The sequence below is a fragment of the Patagioenas fasciata genome, chromosome 9 (assembly GCF_037038585.1).
Source record: "Patagioenas fasciata isolate bPatFas1 chromosome 9, bPatFas1.hap1, whole genome shotgun sequence".
NCBI lineage: Eukaryota > Metazoa > Chordata > Aves > Columbiformes > Columbidae > Patagioenas > Patagioenas fasciata.
The window spans coordinates 7,053,838-7,076,065 of NC_092528.1; the positions used below are offsets into that span (position 1 = coordinate 7,053,838).

The 22,228-nt window shown below is 39.5% G+C and overlaps 1 protein-coding gene across 5 annotated transcripts in view; it reads right to left on the bottom strand.

Moving 5' to 3' along the window:
• ARMC8 (armadillo repeat containing 8) overlaps positions 1 to 22,228 on the bottom strand; it is a 67,237-nt gene that overhangs the window by 3,733 nt on the left and 41,276 nt on the right. For all 5 annotated transcript variants that reach the window (XR_011740452.1, XM_065844779.2, XM_065844777.2 and 2 more), the window contains 14 exons: positions 19,656 to 19,731; positions 19,475 to 19,565; positions 15,940 to 16,000; positions 12,417 to 12,617; positions 10,009 to 10,104; positions 8,509 to 8,591; positions 8,162 to 8,243; positions 7,293 to 7,379; positions 5,402 to 5,494; positions 4,860 to 5,009; positions 3,350 to 3,445; positions 1,863 to 1,958; positions 1,325 to 1,397; positions 509 to 602 (listed from right to left, as the gene is read on the bottom strand). Coding sequence is in view for 4 of the 5 variants with exons in the window: in XM_065844779.2 (XP_065700851.1) it covers positions 509 to 602; positions 1,325 to 1,397; positions 1,863 to 1,958; positions 3,350 to 3,445; positions 4,860 to 5,009; positions 5,402 to 5,494; positions 7,293 to 7,379; positions 8,162 to 8,243; positions 8,509 to 8,591; positions 10,009 to 10,104; positions 12,417 to 12,617; positions 15,940 to 16,000; positions 19,475 to 19,565; positions 19,656 to 19,731 (1,379 nt within the window). In the remaining variant the exon portion in view is untranslated. The remainder of the gene's footprint in view (positions 1 to 508; positions 603 to 1,324; positions 1,398 to 1,862; positions 1,959 to 3,349; positions 3,446 to 4,859; positions 5,010 to 5,401; positions 5,495 to 7,292; positions 7,380 to 8,161; positions 8,244 to 8,508; positions 8,592 to 10,008; positions 10,105 to 12,416; positions 12,618 to 15,939; positions 16,001 to 19,474; positions 19,566 to 19,655; positions 19,732 to 22,228) is intronic.

Sequence of the window (22,228 nt, forward strand, 5' to 3'; positions counted from 1 at the left end):
TGAAGAAGGTAGATTATCTGTGTAGATACTATAACATGACTAAAGGAATGGGTATGTGACAAGTTACTGTTAAGCTTAATTACTTTAAACAAATTTGAGATTAACAGTAGTGGTGATCCTGTATTATCTTTGTAATTTATAGTGTTATGAGATGGTTTACCATTGTTCCAATTCGCTTGAACTTTGCTAATAGTCCAAGGCAAACACAAATACTTGTGTATCAGTGAGATTTCAGACTGAACCTTCCACTGGCTTAGAAAAGTCTTAAGTGTAGTTATTTTATACTGTTGAGAACTTAGCAAAAGTTGTTACTTCCAAACAATACAAAACCTGCTGTTTAAGTAAGTGTTCGTTACAATTTCTCCACACACCGTAAAAGTCAGTGCAATGACACACAGTTTTTCTGGGGAATTTTTCTGTAATAAAAAGATTTCAAAACAAGATGCTTTTTTAACAAAAAGCAAAGTTTTCCCTCTAATCTTCCTTTTGAATTTTTCTTCATACTCACTTGTCACACAGATTGGGATCTGATGACTGACTCAATTTATGTAGAATATCTACTATTCCCATGTCTCGTAGTTTATCTTGACGTTCTTGTGAACCTGCAACAATAAATCACATTGTTGGGAACAGCACCAAAAATAAACGTCTGCACAACAGACGAAAGGAGTGGTAGGAGAAACCACCTTAAAGGAGGGGTACGGAGCACAGTTCAGTTAGAACACGGCAATGGAAAAACTCCTTCAGCTGTTGCTGCTTGCCAAGGGAGCTCTAGTTTCTTCATTTGTACTCCATGCGCATATGTTTAAAGAAAATTTTGAAGGCAAAAATCTAAACACGTTTTATCTTGAAGTCAGAAGCTTGACCTCAGTTGTTTTATTCTCATCTCTCTGGTTTGGGTGCAGAGAACGTTTAATTGGAGGTGGTTTTGAGTCTGACAAGAGCACTGGATAATGCCAGTACAATGAGCAGGAGCATAGCCAAGTGTCACACACTGAATGAGGTTCTGTGACCTGAGAAATGCAGAATAAGTTACACCATAGGGTGTAACAAACAACAAAAAACCAAACCAAACCCACAATCAACTCCTATTTATTGACACATTCTTCTTGAGTCTCCCCCTCCTGCCCCAGAACAGCTCTCAACACTTTCCTCAGTGTCCCCCTGACCACTCTCACTTATTCCGTATCATTCCCATAATGATGTCTCACTTCGTGCTTTGGGTCCCACTGTGCTGTGCACTGCAAATATTTATTATTGTGCAAAATTAGCCTCTTCATCAGGATAGTAACTTTTATATGTATGAATAATGAAGCTTTCTTACCTTCTTCTTCATTCCATATGAGATTAGATATACAGAACATGGCAGCAAGCTGGAGTTTAGCATTTGAGTGACTCTAAATATAGAAAAATAATACTCAAATTTAGAAGAAGTAGTTCAGAAATTCATAGACTTACATTTTGGCATTCACCCTGTAACAAATAAGGTAGCAAAGTCGAGACTAATTCTTATCTGCAGCTTCTCTCAAAGACAGTGCCCTAACATAAGGCACTTGGGTAGCGTTCAATCAATTCCTCCCAAATATTTATGGAGGTCTACAAAATATGTCTTCTCCAAGATCATGAAACATTTTCCATGTAGATTTGTTACAGATATTACTTAAGTCACTATAACATTCTCAGATTTTTCATTTTCATCAGAACCTCAGTACAGCTCTGTACCACATGATTTCTTAAACACAATCAGCTATATGGAAGTTAAGGACATGATACTGAGTAATTTACATGACAAAATGCTGAAGTACCCTCTTTTCATTGCTGCAAAGGGCCAACATAAAACCATTATGAGAGATTCCCCGTACCATGTAGTATTTGATTTTCTGCAGGATGTCATCATTGGTCATAATCAGTTCTTTTGCCGTTGTTCCATCTGCTATATTGGCAAGTATACATAGTGTCTGAAAGAGAGAAAAAACTTATTTGGCTACAGATCACATCCCATGAGTTATAGAGTTTCCCTGACAGCTTTGAACTTGTGCTAAACGATTTCTTTAATTAGTTTTAATATCTTTAATCTGGAGTTTCCCGCTTGCTTACATCTGGGGCCAATGCCAAAGAGTTAACGGCTATGGCTGAACAGCCCTGGCAAAAAGCATCAATTATTGCCATTTTAAAATACAAACCAATGTTCATGAATTCACTTCAATGGGTAAAATTTTAAGTCTCCCATGGAAATACGCAGCATGTAGAAAAGATCAAACAAGTTAGAAAATAAAGCGGTGTATTATTTATCAGCTGCTAGGGGGAAAAAAAAAAAACATAACCATCTAGTTCTTCAGGCCAGGAAAAGGGAAGACAGAGGCCTATCTGCTCATACGCTAGATTAGTAAAGATTTTTCCACAATTCTCATCATACGTATTACTTGCAGAGTTAAATCAAACTGTTAACATTTCTGGTTATTTCTTGCAAATTAGAGAAGCCAATCTACAGCATAACCTTGACACAACACAGCCCATGTTGGCACATGGCATTCAGAGTTGCAGAGGCAACGTTTCTGGTTCTCAGGAGACACCGGGAGATGCTCTACAAATTCCTTCCCAAATTGCTGTGGGAGAATGGTCTGTCTTTTGTGCACATGCAGGGATGACCACAGGAGGACACCAAAGAATGATCAGCACTTGTGTGGTGCCTGTGTCTGAGCTGCACTGCATTCATGTCAGTGTGTGGTTTTCTTGTTTGGTTTTGTTTCTTTTTCTAATTTTGCTCTTAAAAAGCCACAAAAGGCCTGTGTGCCTTCAGCCCATTCTTCACTGGGCAGAGATTTAGACCAGCCTGGGTTTAGCTGTACTTTGACACTCATTTGCTGTGTGTTTGCTACCCGCGGAACAGCTGAGTTACCCCATCTCCCAGCACAGCACGTTTTCCTGCCAGAAGGCAGGCGATGATGATGTTCTTCACTACTGACTGCTCCAACCGCTCATACAGGAGCAAAGAACCACGACACTTTCCCCAGTGCAAAATCCTGGTGGCTTCTTTCTTTTCCCTTATTCCTACTGTCTCCTTTCTGCAGGCAATCAGATTTAATTCTTCTTTTCTCACATACAGCACTCTCCTCTTTACCAAACCTACACTTAAAAAACCCACTCTGGATTCAATTCAAACACATTTGTAATAACCCATTAGAAAGCAGATCATTCTTGTAGGTTCCGAAGTTATTAGCCTGACAGATCTCAGTAAAATATTCACAGTACATCATAACCTCAAGTACAGCTGACACATTAAGAATAAGCATTCTTAGCTGTTTCTTAGATATTATTCTGCCAAGACAACATGAAATAAAAAGGGTACCTGCTCTTTGACTTCTATATTGTGCTCCCCTTCCAGAATGAGGGTCACCGCTTGCATGATTTGCTTCCCGTGAGTGCTCATTATGTGATCTATGTGCTGCCAAAGCAATGATGAAACACAGTCAGCGCAACCTTCCAGACAAAGAACGGGCCTTCCTCCTCCTACTGAAGAACTCTAAAGAGGAGCAGCATCGCACCAACCGATGCCTCCTAAAACCAAGAACCCATCACAGCAGAAACAATTCACAATATTCCTCTTCATCTGAAGCTTGGTCTTGTTTGAGAGAGAAGGACATGGGCCTTGGCTCTGCTCTCCCTGTCACCTGGAGGAAAGATGCTGGTTTCCCAGCTGCATGGAGACTGAATCCTGCTGGACATGAGCTCTAAGTAAAACCCACTTCTCTCCATTCCTGGTAACAGGAGGATATCAGAATGGGGTAAGAAAACTGAGGTTTCTTATCTGGTATTTGCTGCTCTTACTGGATCACTGTGAGCAGGTCCGATATCCACATTTCACAAGTCTGAGAGGGTTCACAGAAATAAGCCACATGCATCACTTGTCATCTAGGAAAACTGTCTCGAGTTAAGAGACTTGCAGGTAAAAGATTATTTGATCGCAGACTATAAACACCTATACTAGAATAAAATCAATCATTAGGAGTAACAGGAAAAGATGAAAATAGATCTGCTGTATTAACTGATGGCAAAACTCCAGAGTGGCAGCAAACAGCCACCAGAGTCACCCGTACAGGGCACACTGCAATTTTTTAAGACGTTACGGATTCTTGTAGGATTTCTTAAAATTGCTAATAGTGAGACTTCATTCAAAAGGTGTTGGGTAAGTTACTTTGGAAGGAGTTTTGGGTACAGAATGAGAAAAGTTGGTTCTGGCTCTAAAGCATCCTACAGGAAGTAGGTGAAGCTGGGACACCGTTTCAGCTAAGAACACCCTACCTGATGATGAGACTTTGCTGTCAGACCTCAGGGTGATTTTAATGAATGGTTTTAAATATCTTTTCACATTAAGACAGAGCTAATTTTCTATGAAGCTTATTGAGACTAAATGAGCACAAATATCAGAAGATTTTTTGTAGTGACCTTTTTATGGTAGAAACAACACGTGATAAATGCACAGTAGAGGCTCGGTAGGTATTTTTCCCCATCCCTAAAAACATTAGCTGCATGATTTCTCTCCATTCTTCACAAGGGATCACACCTTCGCTGAAAGCTAAATGCAAGGGAATTGAACATTCAATGTAACTGCCTAGTTCTGTATTTAATAATAATTACAAAGTTTTCACAGATGTAGAGAATTCTTTCACGTATTTTCTTACATCCATTTGTACAGTTGGTCACAGATACTTGGATAAATCCAAAGACCTCAGCTTTAGCAATGTATCGAACATTAAACAGAAAAATAACTTGTCTTAGAAAAACAATCAAGAATTAACTTGTATTGTCTGCATGTTTGATCAGCTTTCAGTAGAAGGTCTGTTTGAAGCTCTACTTACTGGGCGAGTGGATAGAAGATTCCTGAGCAGTCCCAAAGTCTTCATCAGAACATTTACATCAGAATCAGAAAGCAACTGGAATAACTGCTCTGTACTCAGACCTCGTAAGATGTCCGATTTGATCTTCTGTTCCGCTTGAAATGCCATATTCTGAAAGAGACACATTTTTTGCTTTATTTTTTTACCTTAAACCTGGGCTTTCACTCTTTTAATAGACCTGCAAGCCTATATCCTTGCTAAAATTAATCTTGGAAAGGTTGTAATTTACGAGGAACAGCTACAAGGCTGACCTGGTTATTATCTGCTTTTATTTGTCCCCTGGCATGCTACTGAATAATCTTGGCAACTGAACGGGTATCAGAACTGAAGAGTCTATTTTATTTTATGGACTAATTGATGAAATGTTCCAGGCTGACACTGTTTTCCTCTGTAGTTAGCTGGAAAGACAAGGCAGATTTCAGGTATGTTGTTTTAAATAACTACTGATGAGTTACATACACCGCAAAACCACAAGTGGGATTTCATCAGGGTGTTCTACTTACCATTAAAGCCCAAATGCCGTTCACTCGCAAGGCAAGATTTTCACTCTGCGTTAAACTACATAGAAGTTCTATGGCTCCTGATTCTAAAATAGGCTAAAATGAAGAGAGAAAAAATAAAATCTTTAAAACACTACTTAGACTAATTAGACATAGATAGAAATCTGAATATCATACAAAGAAGTCTTGCTTGTATCTTACTGTTAGTTTACAACATGTCCAGTCCACTCATACAAACTGTCCAAGCCATATCCTATATTCTTGAGCACTAAAGTAAGTTCTTATGAAAAACTCAGGTCAAGACTGCTTTAATCTCATGTATTCATTTACATGTACGTGTATACACACAGCTGTGTGTGTATTTGTATATACACACACACTTGTGTGATACTACACACACATCTGCCACACTCACACAAGCAAATAGCTTTTCCCCAACAACTTGCAGCTTGGGGCTGCTCTCCAAAAACTCTTCCCTGAGCAATCACGTCGCTTTGGGTATCAAGCGGGAAGTATGTGACCATCTAAAAGAGGTTAAGAACGCTGAAAGCTACTTTATATCTTTCTTGACATTTAATCCTTGTGTTTAGTAATCAGATCAAACTCAAATCCAACAGAAGAACTTTAGCATGATAAAGAAAACTGGAGACTGTTCTTGATGGTAAGACTGAAACGTAAAACTTTGTAGTATTGCATCTTTAAATGACAGGAAAGATACCAACACATGCACCTTTCTTTCAAACTGATTCATGTAATAGAAGCTGGAACAACTGCTTCCACCCTCAACTGAATTTGAAGTACCAGTTTCATCTAAGACCTGAAATGCTTGTGCTAAAAGGATTTGTCCAATGACTTACGCTGCTCTAGTTTGCAAGGTGCTCCTTTCTTCCAGAAGTTACTGCTTCAGAGGCAGCGAATAATTGAGCATATCAAGGTTTTGGGGGAAGCTGGGTGGTTTATAACCCTCTTAAGAGCTGAATTCATTCAGAAAACAGGAATGTGTGGAAAAGGCTGCAGACTGTAACAACAGGCTTATCTCAAAAAAAAGGTGACACATCAAATAAAGATGGTTTATAGATGCTTCCAAATCTAACATTTCTAAATACGCCTTCATTTTGTATAAGCAGTATTATCTTTTGGCAGTGATGGTTTTCACACGAACCATGTGTCCCGACAGTCAGCGTTTCAATGCCATGTGAAGTGGAAACACTACGCTGAGTGTGATGTGCAGTATGAACGAGAAGGCCCAGGGGCCAGTGAACAGTGCTTGCGGTTATTTCAGGGCATTTTCTGTCTCACAGACCTGACTGAAACCATCAAGATCAACTGACCAAACTGAGGTAATTCAGAGCGCCCTGTAGGAGCCCACATGTCCCACACTCTTGCAAATGTAATTAAGAGATATTTAAGAGACGGGGAATTGTTCCAGTATTGATATGGCTGTATGATCTGTATGAAATACAGACATTGCAGAACTCAAGAGCAGATATCCTGTATTACTCATTCAAGAACAATAAAATCCGCAAGACTCAGCTATGCCAGCATTTTCAAGATCACAGCAGTCATTCTCTAAGACAATGGATCATTCTGTCAACTATCAGTTTGTTTTCTTCTTGCTTATGAATTTAATGTTTTATAAGCAAAACACTCCAAAATTTTATGTCTACTTTTCTTTAGAGACCACATTTAACTAACCAGCCATATTTAACTGCCACAGCACTGTAAACAGATTTTTTAATTCACAAGCTATCAGTGATACAGTCTACTTAACATTTCAGCTCTATAACGCTTCACAAGCAGTGGCTACCAGTTAAGATACCTTTATGCTTATTGTACCATTGTATAACTTCACTTCTGCCTACTTCTTTCTTCTTGTTTGTGGATAAATACTGACCTCCTTGCTTGGAGAGAACTCCAGAAGAAGATTGCATAGCGTGGAAGATGCTACTATGAGAATTTCATTTGGAGCATTCTGTAACACCTGCAGTCACAAAGGGAGAGCGAGGAATCTCCGTTAGCTGGTAGGACAAGGAAGGGATCACTTTGAAATGGAATATCACCTTTGGTTTCAGAGCAGTGAGCAAACCATACACTAACAATTACTGCATTTACAGAGGCTTGCACTAAAGTGCCTCTACTTAACTCCTACTGTTTTAGACATTCTTCTATGGCTTATACAGTTATACATACTGGGGAACAGAGAAAGGACTTACGTAGTTGTTCTTAACCTTGACTGAAAATTAATTTATCTTTATTTAATATTGCTTTCTTTCCTATCAAGAATTAACATGTTTTGGAATGAACGTACAGGTTTCTGACTTCAGCTCATTTAGTACAAATCAAAAAAGAACAACTACCAGCAGCTGCTCTTACACAGAAGTCTGCCATCCACATTTGCTTTTTTTTCTTCCCATGGCTCTCCTGTTTTGTAGTAGTTGTGGTCCTTCAAGCAATCCCATCCTTTTTGTGCGTTTTACATTTACAAAGGTTTCATGTTTTCATGTTTGGCCCTTCACAAACTCTTAAAGCATTCAAACCATCCCCTCCAAGCCCCTTCAGGGGATTGTGAATTCTGAATTATGGGACAATTACAGGACAGTCCTCTTTGCTGCTGCTTGGCTTTTGCTGATTTACGACTCTCTTAGGTCATGGAATTCTGATTTCTAGGTAATTTCTATCATGATGCTATAGAAATTGAAGAGATGCCATATACTCCTTTAACAGAACAGAATACTCCAGTAGTTGAGATTTTCCTTTACTTACCTTCATTAAAGGTTTCCATACAGCATGATCCTGAAAACTTGTCCTGAGCTGCTGTACAGAACGGGACAAACTGTGCAAACATCTAGGATGGAAAATAAACCTTCACTGTAAAACACAAACTCGCACGTACCCTACTGTAAAACACACACTGTTTCTACACAAAGACTCAGCTTAGAATGTGGTAAGTAGTAGACTGTAAATACCATGAAAAAAAAAAAGGTGGTAGCCCAGGATAACTCCCCCAATGCACTTTCCAACAGTAGAAATGACTTCAGGTTACCTTTGAAAAATGAGCAGAAATTCTAACAAGAACAAAAGTACTTGTAGGAATAAGAAAAGCCTCCTACCTGACTGCAGCTAATCGCACCTTGATACTAGATTCAGACAAGCCATTAACAATACGGTCCATCATATTTTCGGTCTCAATGATCTGGAACAAAAGGGAATTAACGTTACATGAATAAAATAATATGAGCATTTATGGGTTGTTTTGTCTGCAACATTTTTAAGATTGCATTTAAAAACTGTAGCTAAAAGCAGCAAGCCACATTATTGTCCCAGATTAAGTGGAAAGTAACATGTATCTGCTTACAATTTAGAAAAAAAAATAATCTACATTTCATGCTCCACTACCATTTAAACATGATTTTATTAATCATCAAGGTTATATTTATATGAATTACCCTTCATGTCATATTAAAACAAAAGAGAGCATGGGTGAGTGCACAAAACATAAACAAACTACAGATGAGAAACATGTAGAGCTATCCAGATAAAAAACCACATTGTTCATCTGCCGTATCTAGACATGGCCAGCACGAGCACTTAAGACTAGGATAAAATGGAGTTAATACCAAGACTAAAGATGGCTTTTGTATAGCAGATCAACTTTGTCATGTACATACCCTCCCCACTTATTAAAAACAATGCTTTGATATGTAAAAGGAGGATCCTTAGTATTAACTAACTAAATTCATCCTGCACCACAACAGAAGTGTATGGGTTTGAATTCTGGAGATTCTGAATGGTTTCTCACTGATAAATCTTCCTGCCAGTTGTCTTTTCAACACTGATTTCCCGACTCCTTCCTCTCCACATCTTTCTTCCCTCTATTTTTCCTTTAACCCGCAGAGAAACTCAGGAAGTTCTCCTGCCTCCTGTACTCAGCACATTCGACATTGCGACTCCATGCTTCATTTAAAAAGAAATGATGCTTTCAATCATTCATTGTTTAATTGCCCTCCATTCTCCGCAGAAATGTTTAACTATGTGAGTGCTCCAATCATCCAGCCTCTTTCTAGTGATGTCTGAAAGAGCTTGTTCTCCCTCACACCAACTGCTTTGCTATGCCAGTGCAAGCCCCCTCGCTCACTTCAGAATCTTGGAAGAAATTGTGACTTTGTTTCCAATATGATTAGACTATCCAGGGTTTATTTTTGAAAAGAATATTTGAATATCTGTTTTATAACAGGATACATGACAGTGAAATATCCTGTCCCTCAGAACACAGGTTTCAGAAATGACTCCTATGCCACAAAAATATTCCTGCACAGCCTGTGACTGTGTTCTCATTTATTGGGAGAATCTGGGTCATCACTGTGAAGATGTTTACATAAATAAACTTTACTGTTAGATTTTTGTTAAGGCAAGAGATCAATTTTTGTTCAAATCCCATGCAAAGAAAGCACAATCAGAAAGTTTATATTAATGTAACAGAAAAAGAACCTTCTCGATTCCACCTATTCACACAATGGGAACAAAAAGGCCCGGAAGGCTGTAAATTCTTGCACTGCCTTTCAGCAAACTTTCGGCTACATCTTGGCCTGGTTGCTGACATTTTTGCTCACCTTTTTTCGGATATCTTCGTCGTTTGCTCCCAGGGAAGCGTAGAGCTTGAAAGCAGCCTGGCGCAGTTCATGGGCGTGCTTCAGATCGTGGTCAAGCTATCCAAATAAAGCACAGATAGCAAATTGAGACACAAGAAAATTACAGGTGTGATATTCTTTTTTGTTGTAAACTTACCTACTGGGGTTTTGTCTACCACACCAATAGCAGCTAGAAAGACAAATGTTCCAGGAGCTGATGTCCACATTTATCAGCTGAATGCAACAACTGAAGTTAAGAACAAGGTTAATTTCTCTGCTGAGTTAAAGATAAGTAAATTCAAACATATTTGAGACCAAAACACTTCTATGAAGTTATGACTCTATCCAGACTATATTCAGGCGTTTCAGACAGAAACGAGCCAGGAACAGTGAAAAAATTAGGAGAGAATCAAGCGGAGTTTTAGCGGGAGAACTGAATGAACCAAAGCCAGACTCTGAATCACAGAACCTCCATTTTAAAGTGGATATTAAATTCCGACTTCTGCCATCGAGGAAGTTTCTGGAAGGTACCTTCTTAACACAGGTGAATTGGGGTGATGCACCACTGGGCAGGCTGCTCACAAAGCAGGAAAAATCTATTTGGGGTATGACAATTAATAGGAGCACTAGCTATAAGGATCACAGTGGTCTTCTCCAATACCTACAAGAACAGGGAGTCTGACTCTTTATGGAAATGCACAGCAAGAGATGGAGAGAATTGTCAAATTGAAACAGGAGAGGTTCTTACTGGATATAAGAAATAAAAGTCCACTGTTAGAACAGTCGAACTTTGGAGCAGATTGCTCAGAAACATAGTTGCATCTCCATTCTCAGCGGTTTTTAAAGTTGACTGGGCAAAGCCTTGAGCAAGCTCACCTAAGCTCAGCCCTGAGCCTGCCTTGAGCAGAAAACTGAGACTTTCAGACCTTCTCACGTTCTTTCCCATGACAACTAATCTATGATTCTGACTGCCCTCCAAATGCTCTACAACAGGGTTCCACTAAATGATGCACTATATAAAGTCCACAATAAATGCCAGAAATTGCTCATATTAAATAGCAAAGAACTTAGTGAACTGTCAGAAATTAAGCGGTATGAGTAATTCTCCCTAGCACAGCTATATTAGAGTGGAATTATTATATTAGAACACAATTATTATATCATTGTTTAAAAGATTTAAACCAGACAAGTAATCTGTTTGGCAGAGTCCTCATTGATGTAGTTTTTCCCTTGCAGGGTGTAATTCAAGGCATTCTTTACAACATAAGCAACCCTGTTGTCCCAGCTGACTGTTGTACAGACTTTCTGAACACTCCAAGTAATGTCACAATATTTGTCATCATTGCTCCGCTCACATTTGGAACCTAATCCTATTTTTGACGCTACAGCCAACGTTCATTTCTCCCCAATCAGCTGCTAAACTTCCTTCTGCTTATTTAATTTTATACTGCAACTCATTTTTTTTAAATTTGATTTTTATTTTTACATAGAGTTCAAGGCAGCTCCATATGCAGAATCAATTTCATTTGATACAAGTCAGAGAAGTGAATCTACCTCTTGGGCTGGTTTCAGAGAAAAAGCAAGGCTCTGTAATCCATTTTTGGGGGGTACTCTCTAAAAATCAGACTCAATAAGAGAAGAAGGGAATAGGCAACAGATATTCCCCTATGCAGATTATGAAAACCGGTCTTGCTTCTGAGGTTGATTGATCCACTAATGCTTTGGAAAAATGTATGGCAATCTGTAAAAAAAGTTCACAGATGAGAACTCCTTGTACAACGTTATGAAACTAAGTGTCTGAGGTATAGGTGGTCTCTGTTTATCTGCACTTGCAGGAGTTTTGATAACTCACAATATGAAACGCTACATGGCATCCACACGGGTCTCTCCTTTAACAGAACAGTCTCTGTACTTAACATTTTTCATAAAGTTGACCTAAGAACTGATATTTTGAACATGATCTCTCATCACATGGACTATTATCTCTTAGGAAGTTGAAATATACTAGTTCTTGAAGCAGACATCTCATTCTGATACTTGCTATCTCTGGAAAACGTAATGAAATTTGTATGGTGAAGCTATAGGGAATTATGCGCAGCCCATCTCTCCAGCTTTGTCACAGAATAAAGGCAGCATCCTTCTTACGGGATGGAGAATCCAGATATACACAACCATTTTAGTTTGGATAATAAAGACTCCAGAAAAAGCCGTGAGTAAGTAAAGACTTGGGGACTATCTGCAGCAGGAATCAAGTCCTGCTGGACCTCTGGTCAGCTCTCTCTTGAGGAACTCAGAAATTAGGCTTAAATAGAATAATAAAATACCCTTAGCCCATTTATTATTGTTTTTGCACATTTTTCAAAGCTTCAGCACTGGGTAGGGAAACGTACCCTCTTGATATCAGTGATTGCACTGACGGAGCTGGGATACTTGAAGTAGTCAGCAAGCATGACAATGAGGTGGTCGGTGATGCTGGCGATTCTCTGGAGCTCCACATCTGTTTCAATCAAATATGCCAGTGTTTCTGCTCCTTCCACTCGCTCCTCCAGCAGTCTTTCCTTACTACACATTCGAACCAAACATGGCAGAGTCTGAAAAGTCAAAGAAAAAAACAACAAAAAAAACCTCACGAACAAACCACGATTGTTTAGTGCATCCACGTTCATAAGGAAGCTCACAGATTAAAAATAATTAAAAAAGAAAATCAAACAGCTACCCTAGAGCAATAGGGAAGGGAAGACAACTCCTAAGTAGCATATCTGGTCAAACAGAAATAAAGTCCGCTGGGAATCCAGCTCCAATCTGCCGTATCCTGACATATCCTCTACTGCCTTGGTTACACTCAGCTGGCAGTATTTTTGTCATACCTTCTCTACTTTAAATATTAAAACAAATCCAATCTTTCCTTACCTGAAGCTCAATGAAAAGCACTTAACTCTGGGAAGACCAATTCTCCAACAGCTGGGACCCTGTTCACTCAAGCTTCACCAAGCACAAGTATGAAAATGGAATAACCCCAAGGTTTTTGGCTGTGTAACTCCACTGTCTTTAACAGCATTCCACTAGTAGAAAGTGTTTCTCAGTGCTATGTTTTTGGGAACCTGAAATAACCTTTATCCTTCGACTGTTCAAATTATTAAATAGATAAATACTTTATCTTCATTCCACAGATAAGGAAGCAGAGTTACAGGACTTGCCTACATCTATTACAAAAGCAGATGCTACCACAGGGATTACCACTTGGGCTGTGAATATTGCCCCTAATCCTCTGAGCCAAAGCTCCCGATTCTCTGCTTATCTGCCACAGGAAAATGACATTCAGCTTGACTAAGAAAGAAAACAAGTGGAATTTCATGTCTGAATCACAAAGACAATGTACTTCCCAACTCTTTCCAAGGCCAAATGGACCCAAAATGAGCCCTTTCTTGGAATTCAAGAGCTAGACGTTAAGTCACTGGCTGCAAGCACTCAAGAAACACATCTCATCCAACTGTTAGCAATTCCATCTGTTTAAAATTAAACAATACCGAGAATTCCAAGGGACACATTTTAACTGTTCCATTAGACCTACAGGTCAGGACAATACAATTAACACAGAGGATAAGGGGACTGTATTAGAGGTGTGAGATGAAGAGCCACAAAGCACACCAGACCTTTTCTGGCCAGCAGGTAAGAGTCTGAAAATGGACTGTAAAGCTGGAATACTTAATTCACAGGGTATCACTGGGATGCATCAGGGTTATCTGGACAAACCTTTTGTTATTAGTATTCCAGAGAAATCATTTCTCTTCCTATCAAATCCATTATTTATCACCCTCCTCTGCCTTCTCCCTGCCCCAGCTGGTTTTATTCTTTCATGGTACAGGCCAACCCACTACTCAAACTAGGCAATGAAAATAAATCAAAGCCATTTTGGAAACACATATCCCTGACTATCGTCTGAATGAAGAAAGTTTGACAGCAAAACCTCAAAGTTCTCTTCGATAATTTCTGGAAACTCCTTTAGTTTACCAGAGGTCAAACAATTAGTGACTGGATTTATCACAGACTGAGACAGTGTGTTATCTTCAAACTATGAGCTCCTGGAGTGACCCCAGAAGAAAAATTACGTGTGTTGGCAGAACAAGAAGGTTCTGTGCCTTCCTTCTCTTTCATCTACTCTCAAGTATTACAACTTTGAGCAGCTGCTACCAGCCAGCACCTGCCTTTGCCTATGGCAGCCATCCCCCATTTCTTCTCCCCAGAGCACAACAGTTCTGGAACCCACCAGCTGAGCAGGATACAGCCTGGGGTTAAGCAACCATGGGGGATTCCCAAAGGGAAGAAGTTTTCAAAAGAACAATGAGGTTTGCAGGAGCGAGAGAGGTTGGGAGTGCGGAATTGCAGTTCTTGGATTGCAGGTGTTAAAAGTAGAAAGAAGAGAGACCAGGGAACTGGGAGCATCAATTTGGGAAAAAAAGCTAAGTAGGAGAATGAGGGAGAAGGATGCAGCTTGGCTTTCTCCTGCTCGTAAGATCAGATGCCTGTGCAGAACATTTGCCATTATCGACACTGCAATAAATTGCATTTTGGACCTCCTTGCGTAAAAAGACAGGAGGGATGTGCCTTCACCTCAGCCAACATATGGATTTTTCATCTGTTGTTACCTGGAACGACGAGATACCAAAATCCCACTACCAAAGGCTGCCAGATTGCACTGCTATGGATAATGAAAGGAATGAATACGCTTTCTTATTGCAGTATCTTACGTACAACCTGCTCTCCTCCCAGCACTACCAAAGAGTGGAACTAAGGGACAGCGCTTGACACCCCGGTGATAAGTTTTCCAGCCTAAAATGTAAGCTTGCAGGAGTCATCGGGGGTTTGCACCAGACCACAGTCCGAAGATATTAATCTTATTAATAAAGGAATGCCCGTAAAAAGCTGCTGAGTCTCAGATGACCCACCACCAAATCCTGACAATATTGGCTTTGCTGATTAGACTCCTCACTCAGAGTCCTTCCAAGAGTACATGTGGTCTTCTCAGTCTCAGAACAGGGGCACACAGGGGGAAAACATTACTTTTTCATGTATTTAAATGGCATTTCCCCAAGTCTGACCTAAGTGTTGTTCTCTGGAATGAAGGATGCTAAAAACATATCAAAAGCTCTGGAGTCTGCCAGACGGTTACAGTAATAATCAAAGCAAGCAAACGTGTTGTTGTAGTACTACAGTAATACTGCAACATCTCACGGAGAAACAAGCTGTGTTAGATTATCTGATCTCTGGATTATATGGCTGCTCATTAACAGCTTTTTTTGGTTTTTTCTTTTGCCTACCTATAAAGGTGTGACTATTAAGAGATTACATTCCTATGGTATTTAATGGTATAATAATCAAATCCAATATGTCAGCATTAATTTTTTTTAATAATTAATTACTCTAGCCAAAGTATGAAGTAGACAGCATATAAAAAAATTATGAAACCTGAGAAATCATCCACCTGTGACAGATTCCACGTATAGACTGTGCAACTATTCTGACTATAGCCTTGTGAAAAAGACAAACCAATGCCTTGTTCATATTGGCAGACCAAGGCAGTAATGTTGTTTCTATGTTACATAGAAATGGTGACCAAAACGATTACAAACCTCAAATGGATGTGTATCAAACTCTGCGACACTTATTCCTGGATATTGACCTTTTAGTACGATTCTTTATTTAAAACTTTAGAAAGGCATGTCGCTATAAATGCTTAAAGACACAAAGGGAACTAGGGAACTCATTTTCAAATTAAAAAAAAATAATAGCAGAAGAACTTGGTGCTTTGAAATCTCCAGTGAAACGGATTTTGTGCTGCTTTTTACAAAATATGAACAGGATAGCCCTACATGAGAAAAACATTTTCAACAGAAAACTGTTTAACCCGCTCACCTTAAGAACAATGCAAGAATCGTCTGTCCGTATTGCTCCAGCTCTGCACATGGAAGTAAGGCTGTAACAACATAATAAAACATATATTCACCTATCATTGGTTTTTATGCACTTCAGCAAGATGTTGCAGAACAACCAGCTGTACTAATGACATGCACTCCCCTTCACTCTGCCACTGATTTAAATACATTTGTGCTCACTGGACGTGGGCACACAAGCTACCACAGGTGGACTTTTAAGCAGATTTCTGGTACCGGACATCTTGCTGGAGCACAGATCAATATGTACACCACATGCTGGGCAAAAAAGGGCTAACCATCAGACATGATTGATCCACAAACCTCTTCTACCAATTAGAAAAATCTAAATGAATAACTGAAGTGAAGATAAAGGAGCAATATGCATAGACCTGTCCTTTGCTGCACTTAAAACTATCAGGAGAGCATCAATATAGGGTTGGTAGCCTGACAGCTTTGTCGGGAACCGTGTGAGCTTTGCATTAGCCTGGGAGATGTGGTATCGTCGTGATGCCTGTCCACAGACACGTCTTAACACTGCTGGAGTAAGTGCATCCTTGCTAACGATGAATCCAATCGAGTTCTGACACTGAACCGAACCAGCACTTGTTCTTGATTAGACAACAACTCAGTGGAGATGACAACTCCAAGGTCTCAAACTACAACATCAACACACAACAGACAAATGCAGAAGGTGCTTTGTTAATTTATCTGTACATGTGCTCTAAGCTACCGGGAATGTCAAGTAGTTTGCCCACCAATAAACATGTTTTACATTGAAGTGGTTTATAGCTTCTGCCTGCTCTGCTCCAAGGAAGTGGAATGAAGCTGGAGGATAACTGCTCTACATTCAGTGTAGCAACAGTCAAGTGTCTTTTGAACTAAGCCATTGTAATTGGCTTTTATCATGACACAGTTGCGGATAGAAAAAAATAACTGAAATTCAGTAAAGGTGACTTAAAACCAACATGTTTGAACTCTCAGCTGGGCAAGTTAAAAGTGTACATAGCGTTAATTAGAATTGCTCAGCTAAGCAGCAGTAAAATATAAACATAATGTAACCACAACATATTTCTCTGCATTCCTGCGATCTTTACAAGTGCCTAAAGAGAGTTATTCCACCTCTCAGAAGGTAACATCACTGACCATGTTCTGGACACCTACTAGTGACAGACACAGCTAAAATTCCATCATCAGAAGTCTTTTAACATGTTATTTCTTGGAAGTGCAAAGATAAGCCTTGACTGCTAGCATAGAGATCATTTTATAAACTTCCCTTTCCAAGCCTTGCGGCTGGGAGCAGGAAATACTCATTTTCACACCAGAACACTCAAGAGGAAAGCACCCGTTTTGCTGGGAGCAATTCCGGTAGTTTTGGTGGAAAAGGTTACTGCTCTACTTGTAGCTACAAATCACTCTCCCAAGAGGTTTTACTGCTCTTCCCTCTGGGCTAAAACTGCTGCTCAAGGGAAGAATCTTCAATCCATTTCAATCAAGAGGTGTGAGCCTGGGTCTTCCAGATCTACTTCAGTTGTTGAAAAACAAAGGAAACTTAAGACAAGTCTTGTATGTCAGTCCAGATTGAAACAGAAATTTAACACAAGGCCTCACAAATGCATAAAAATGCCCTTCCAAGGGCCCTACTAATAAATCAGAGAGGAACTGCAGATTAATTGACCAAAGCTGAAGTGAAGACTTATTTAGGAGCAAAAAAAGAGGACCTGTGACAATTTCATTTACTACTCTCATTAGAAAAAAGAGAGACAGTCTGGCTTGGATGGAATCACATAGGGAGCTGACTTATAGAAGAAAGGCCAGTAGGTCTTTGCGAGGCCCCCAGGACTGTCATGAAACGGAGGCCTTGAGTGCCCTACTGAGAAGGATGACTGCCCATGGACTAGTCAGAAACTCAGCCTGAAACTCAAAATTCTGCTTTGTCTTCCATTTTCCTGCAGTTTTCTTTTTTTGCTTTTCACTGCATCATTTTCTTCCACGCTTTCAAAGGTTCGGTTGAGCCAAAGTGCTGCAAAGCAACAGCAGAAGGTGGGATTGTCTACCCAGCTCCTTCCCATCTGGAGCAGATCAGTAAAGAACAGCAACAGATCCAGGAGATTGTCCAGAGCCAGAACAACTCTCTTAACTCCAGTCTGCCTTCATGACTTACCAACTGCCTTATATCTTGAGATATATATAACAAAAAAATACTAATTTCTAATAGTGAATTGTCTATGTATTCTCTGAATTCTCGAAGAAACACAAAAATCAATCAGAACCAATACTGCTACAAGGCAGTTAATTCAACTTGCCTTCTTTGCTAGGAGCTGCCTAACAAAACCAGTAAAACCAGACTGCATAGACCAGTCATGGCTGCAAGCGAATGCGGGATGTCCCCAGACAGACCTCACACATGGAGTGGGATTACCATCCTACACCAGCTTCCTCCTCATACACGTCTTTATAACTGCTTTCATGAATGGGTTCAGTCATGGTAACCTGGCAAGATGACAGATGAGGCCGCCCTGCCTACCCAACTCGTTCCTCACCCAGAATCTCAAGACATTGCACTCAGACACGTGCCAGGGAAATTGTTCGGTGAACTGAATCAGAGAACTCACTGATCCAGGTCAAAACAAGCCACCAAAATTTATAAGAACAATCAAAGAACACACCAGTGACCAAACTCTTGAGTTATGTTTGATTTTAGTAGTTTATAGTGATGGGTCATTTTACCTCTTTAACTCCCTGAAGTAATTTATTCCATTATTATCAACATAACAATAGGAAAAGAGTCTTAAAGGGAGTAAATGCCCAGCTTAGGAAGTGAGTCTAACCCTAGTGATGCTGTTATGAAACCTGGTCACAAATTTCTCACTCGGCAGAAAGTCATCACAAATACGAGCACACAGAAATGTGCCCACACCAGACAGACAGTTTGATTTGTACTAAAAAAAAATCATTAACAACATTAATTCTGCTGTGTGAGCACCCAAAGCTGTAAGAACAACCTATTCTAATTAGAACAGCTGGGAAGCAGGACTAGCTCTGCTCTCTCTTCATCTCAGTGCACGCAGTTCTCAACATATCACAGCCCCAGTCACCTGAGTGCTGAACAGCGGTGCAACAACAACGTTAACTTTAATTACATGATGATATTTTGGTATTATGCTCTGTAAGGACACGCGATTGACCACAGCCTATTCTAAGTAAAACTGATCATAAAATCCAGGCTACTTGTGAAAACTGCAGTGCCGCATATGAAAATCCATATGTCTGACCACACGTTACTGACAAAACCACTGCCCAGCAACATTTTTTTCCTGTTAATATACAGTAAAGAGTGGAAGTTACGCTACAAAGACTATTAGGTGAGAACCACTTCTTCAAGGATTTAGATAATGCAAACAATATAATTATTCTTAAGATTTTAGATCACATATTACTTTGCAACAAGCAAAAAGGGAACAGTTAAAAAGTATTAAATTGCATACTATTTCATTTTAATTCCTGATGAAAATTACCATTTGGCTGACGTGAGCTGCATTTCAATGGGCTTGTCCCTTTGTAACATCTTCACAAAAATTTGCGGTAACAATTCTCCATCAACAGACACTGCAAGCAATGAAAGAGAACTCCAAGTAATTCTAATTCAGCCAATTGATAAAATGAGTGTTAAATAAGCAACAGCACTTTTACACTTACCATTTACAAGAGTCATGGATACCTGTGGGTTTTCAAAGGCTAGAACTGAGAAGCATTTCAATGCTTGCATTCGAACCTGTGTAAAAACATAATGTAGTATTAATCTAACTGCAAACTTAAAAGTAAAATTGGTCTCTACTGCTGTATTGTCGTATAGAAAATATTTCTGTATAATCAATAAGAAAAGTAGATGATGAATAAAAGGTAGGTGGAAACAGCTAACACCATGACTCCTGTGGTCTTCCTGTTGGAATTATCCTTCTCTAGGGTATGTTGTGAACAAGACAAGCAAGGATAAAACTTGGGAACCAGTCAGTCAGAAATACTGGTCTTATTTGTGACACCTCACAAACACGCAAACAATAACAACAAAAAAATGGAGGTATCATAACAATAGTATTGTTACTCTCCAGCACTCGTAAGTACATAAGAGAATCAGAAATACATGTTGTTGAGATCCATATTTCAGAAGTCTTTAAAGCAGAGTTTAATAAAATGTCTAAAGAGAATCAACCAGTTGAAGCGATCCAAAACTAAACTTCAAACAAATGTATACCGTAAGTACTACTGCCATGGCACAGCCCAAAGTATTATCTGTACAAAAAGGATTCACAAATTTATTCAAGTTAGATCTTCCTCCTTCAGTCCAAAACCGTGTCTCGGTTTTACTGAACAATATTTCATGGTTGCCAAAGTCACGCTAGGCTATGAAGTCTTTATAGCCTCTTTTTTGAAGACCAACCATTATCACCTTCTCTGATGAATAATCTAACTTAGTTCAGGTATTAGTCTTCACCTTCTACAGTTGCGCATATTTAAACTGTCTCTGCGTCTTCCCATATTTCTGTTACCACATTCTTGGCGTGAAAACGAAGCAAAGGGACCGAGACTTTGATGTGAGGAATCCTGTCACTGCAGAAAGCACTGACTCTGAGTCAGGTTTGGGGCCATGCCACCCTCCTTGGCAAAAAGTCTCAGAAACATGGAAGTCCAGGGGCAGACAACAACAGCAAAGACAATCACACTTTTGTGTGTGAATTTTATAATAGCTGATCACAGGCACGGTAAAATCTCATCAGTAGTAGTGAAGTCTTAGGAGGAACAGATATCAGGCTCCCCGGCTTCAGAACAAAACCTTCGTTTGATGACACTTTCATTTACTTTACAAATGATGTAATCAATACAGTGTATGATCCAAAGCAGCAGGGAGCAGAGATCATGTACCAAAAAAGCTCTGAAAAAAGTCAAACCCACAGCTCAGAGCTGTATTCCTGTCAGAAGGAAGTCAGGGCTGGGAGGATAAAGGTTCTAATGAGAACACTAAAGTCTAGCTGGAAGTTAGCTATTCATACAATATTGCTCTATTAAAGATATTAAAATCAGCACGATGACTGCTTTCTTTGCTAGTAATGTCTACCTAAGGGTGATTAGTTCAGTAGTTACAAGAAGAAATAGTGAATGCAAGCATTTGGAAAAAGATGCAAACAGGGTCCTGAACCCATCACCTGTAACGCTGCTGTAAAAGCTGTGGGCCCTTGTGTAACATCTCACCAGTGGTTACACCACTATGCTTGTAATGCTAGAACACACGGGACAGACACTCGTAGAATCAGCTGGTTATGGAACAATCCCAACACCAAAACAGTTTATTTGAAAAGAATAGGAAATTCTCTTGGCAGACACAGACCAACTCTTCTCATGGGGACCAAAATCCCATTTTGAGGGTTTCTGCTGTTTGTTGATGTGGTCCTGTCACCTAAATCACCTGAGATACCTTGCTGGTCGTGGCCCTAAGTATTGAAAAATAAAGCAAGTTTTTAAATGCTGTCTTTTCCTGTTAAGTTCGTATTTGGCTGAATAGTACAAAACTGAATGAGAATGAGATGGCTCATACTCCACAAAAATGCACCAGTTACATTAGAGGTCTGAGAATGTCTAATTACTGCAGAACACTAAGAAAGCAGCTGAGACAACAATCCCTCTTAATACCAGGAGTACTGACAGAGGAAAGAGTATGAAGAGCAGTTCAGTATGTACACCTGGAATCTAAAGGCATGACCAAACTAGCAACGAAGGAAATAGAGAATACTTTATACATCTCCGCAGTAAGGAAGGACTAAAGAAATACATTTTACACATATCTTGTTAGTGGAAAGGCAACTTGAGAACTCTGCCTTGCTCTGATTTTCTTATTTTAAAGCAGCCCTTAGAAAAAATTAGGGAAGGTTCAAAGCCTTTATAAAAGGTTCCAAGCCAAACAGCTTGGAAAATTCACCTCACGATACAGAGTCAAAAAGGTCAGCTAATGGGAGAAAGAGAAAAATGTTGCCTGATCATAGTTAAAGCTAATTGGTACAGAAAGACAGAAACCAGAAGTGTATCAGTCTCTCTAACAAAATACTGAAGTCCACATACTCTCTACTGCATTTATTAAAAAAACCCCAAACCAAACAAAAAGCACCACACAAGATTAACAAACCCCTGGACCAGAGCACCAAATCTCCCTTCGCTTGAAATTCTCATTTAAACACTGTTTTTCCTGCTGACAGATACTTTATCCAGAACGGTAAAAA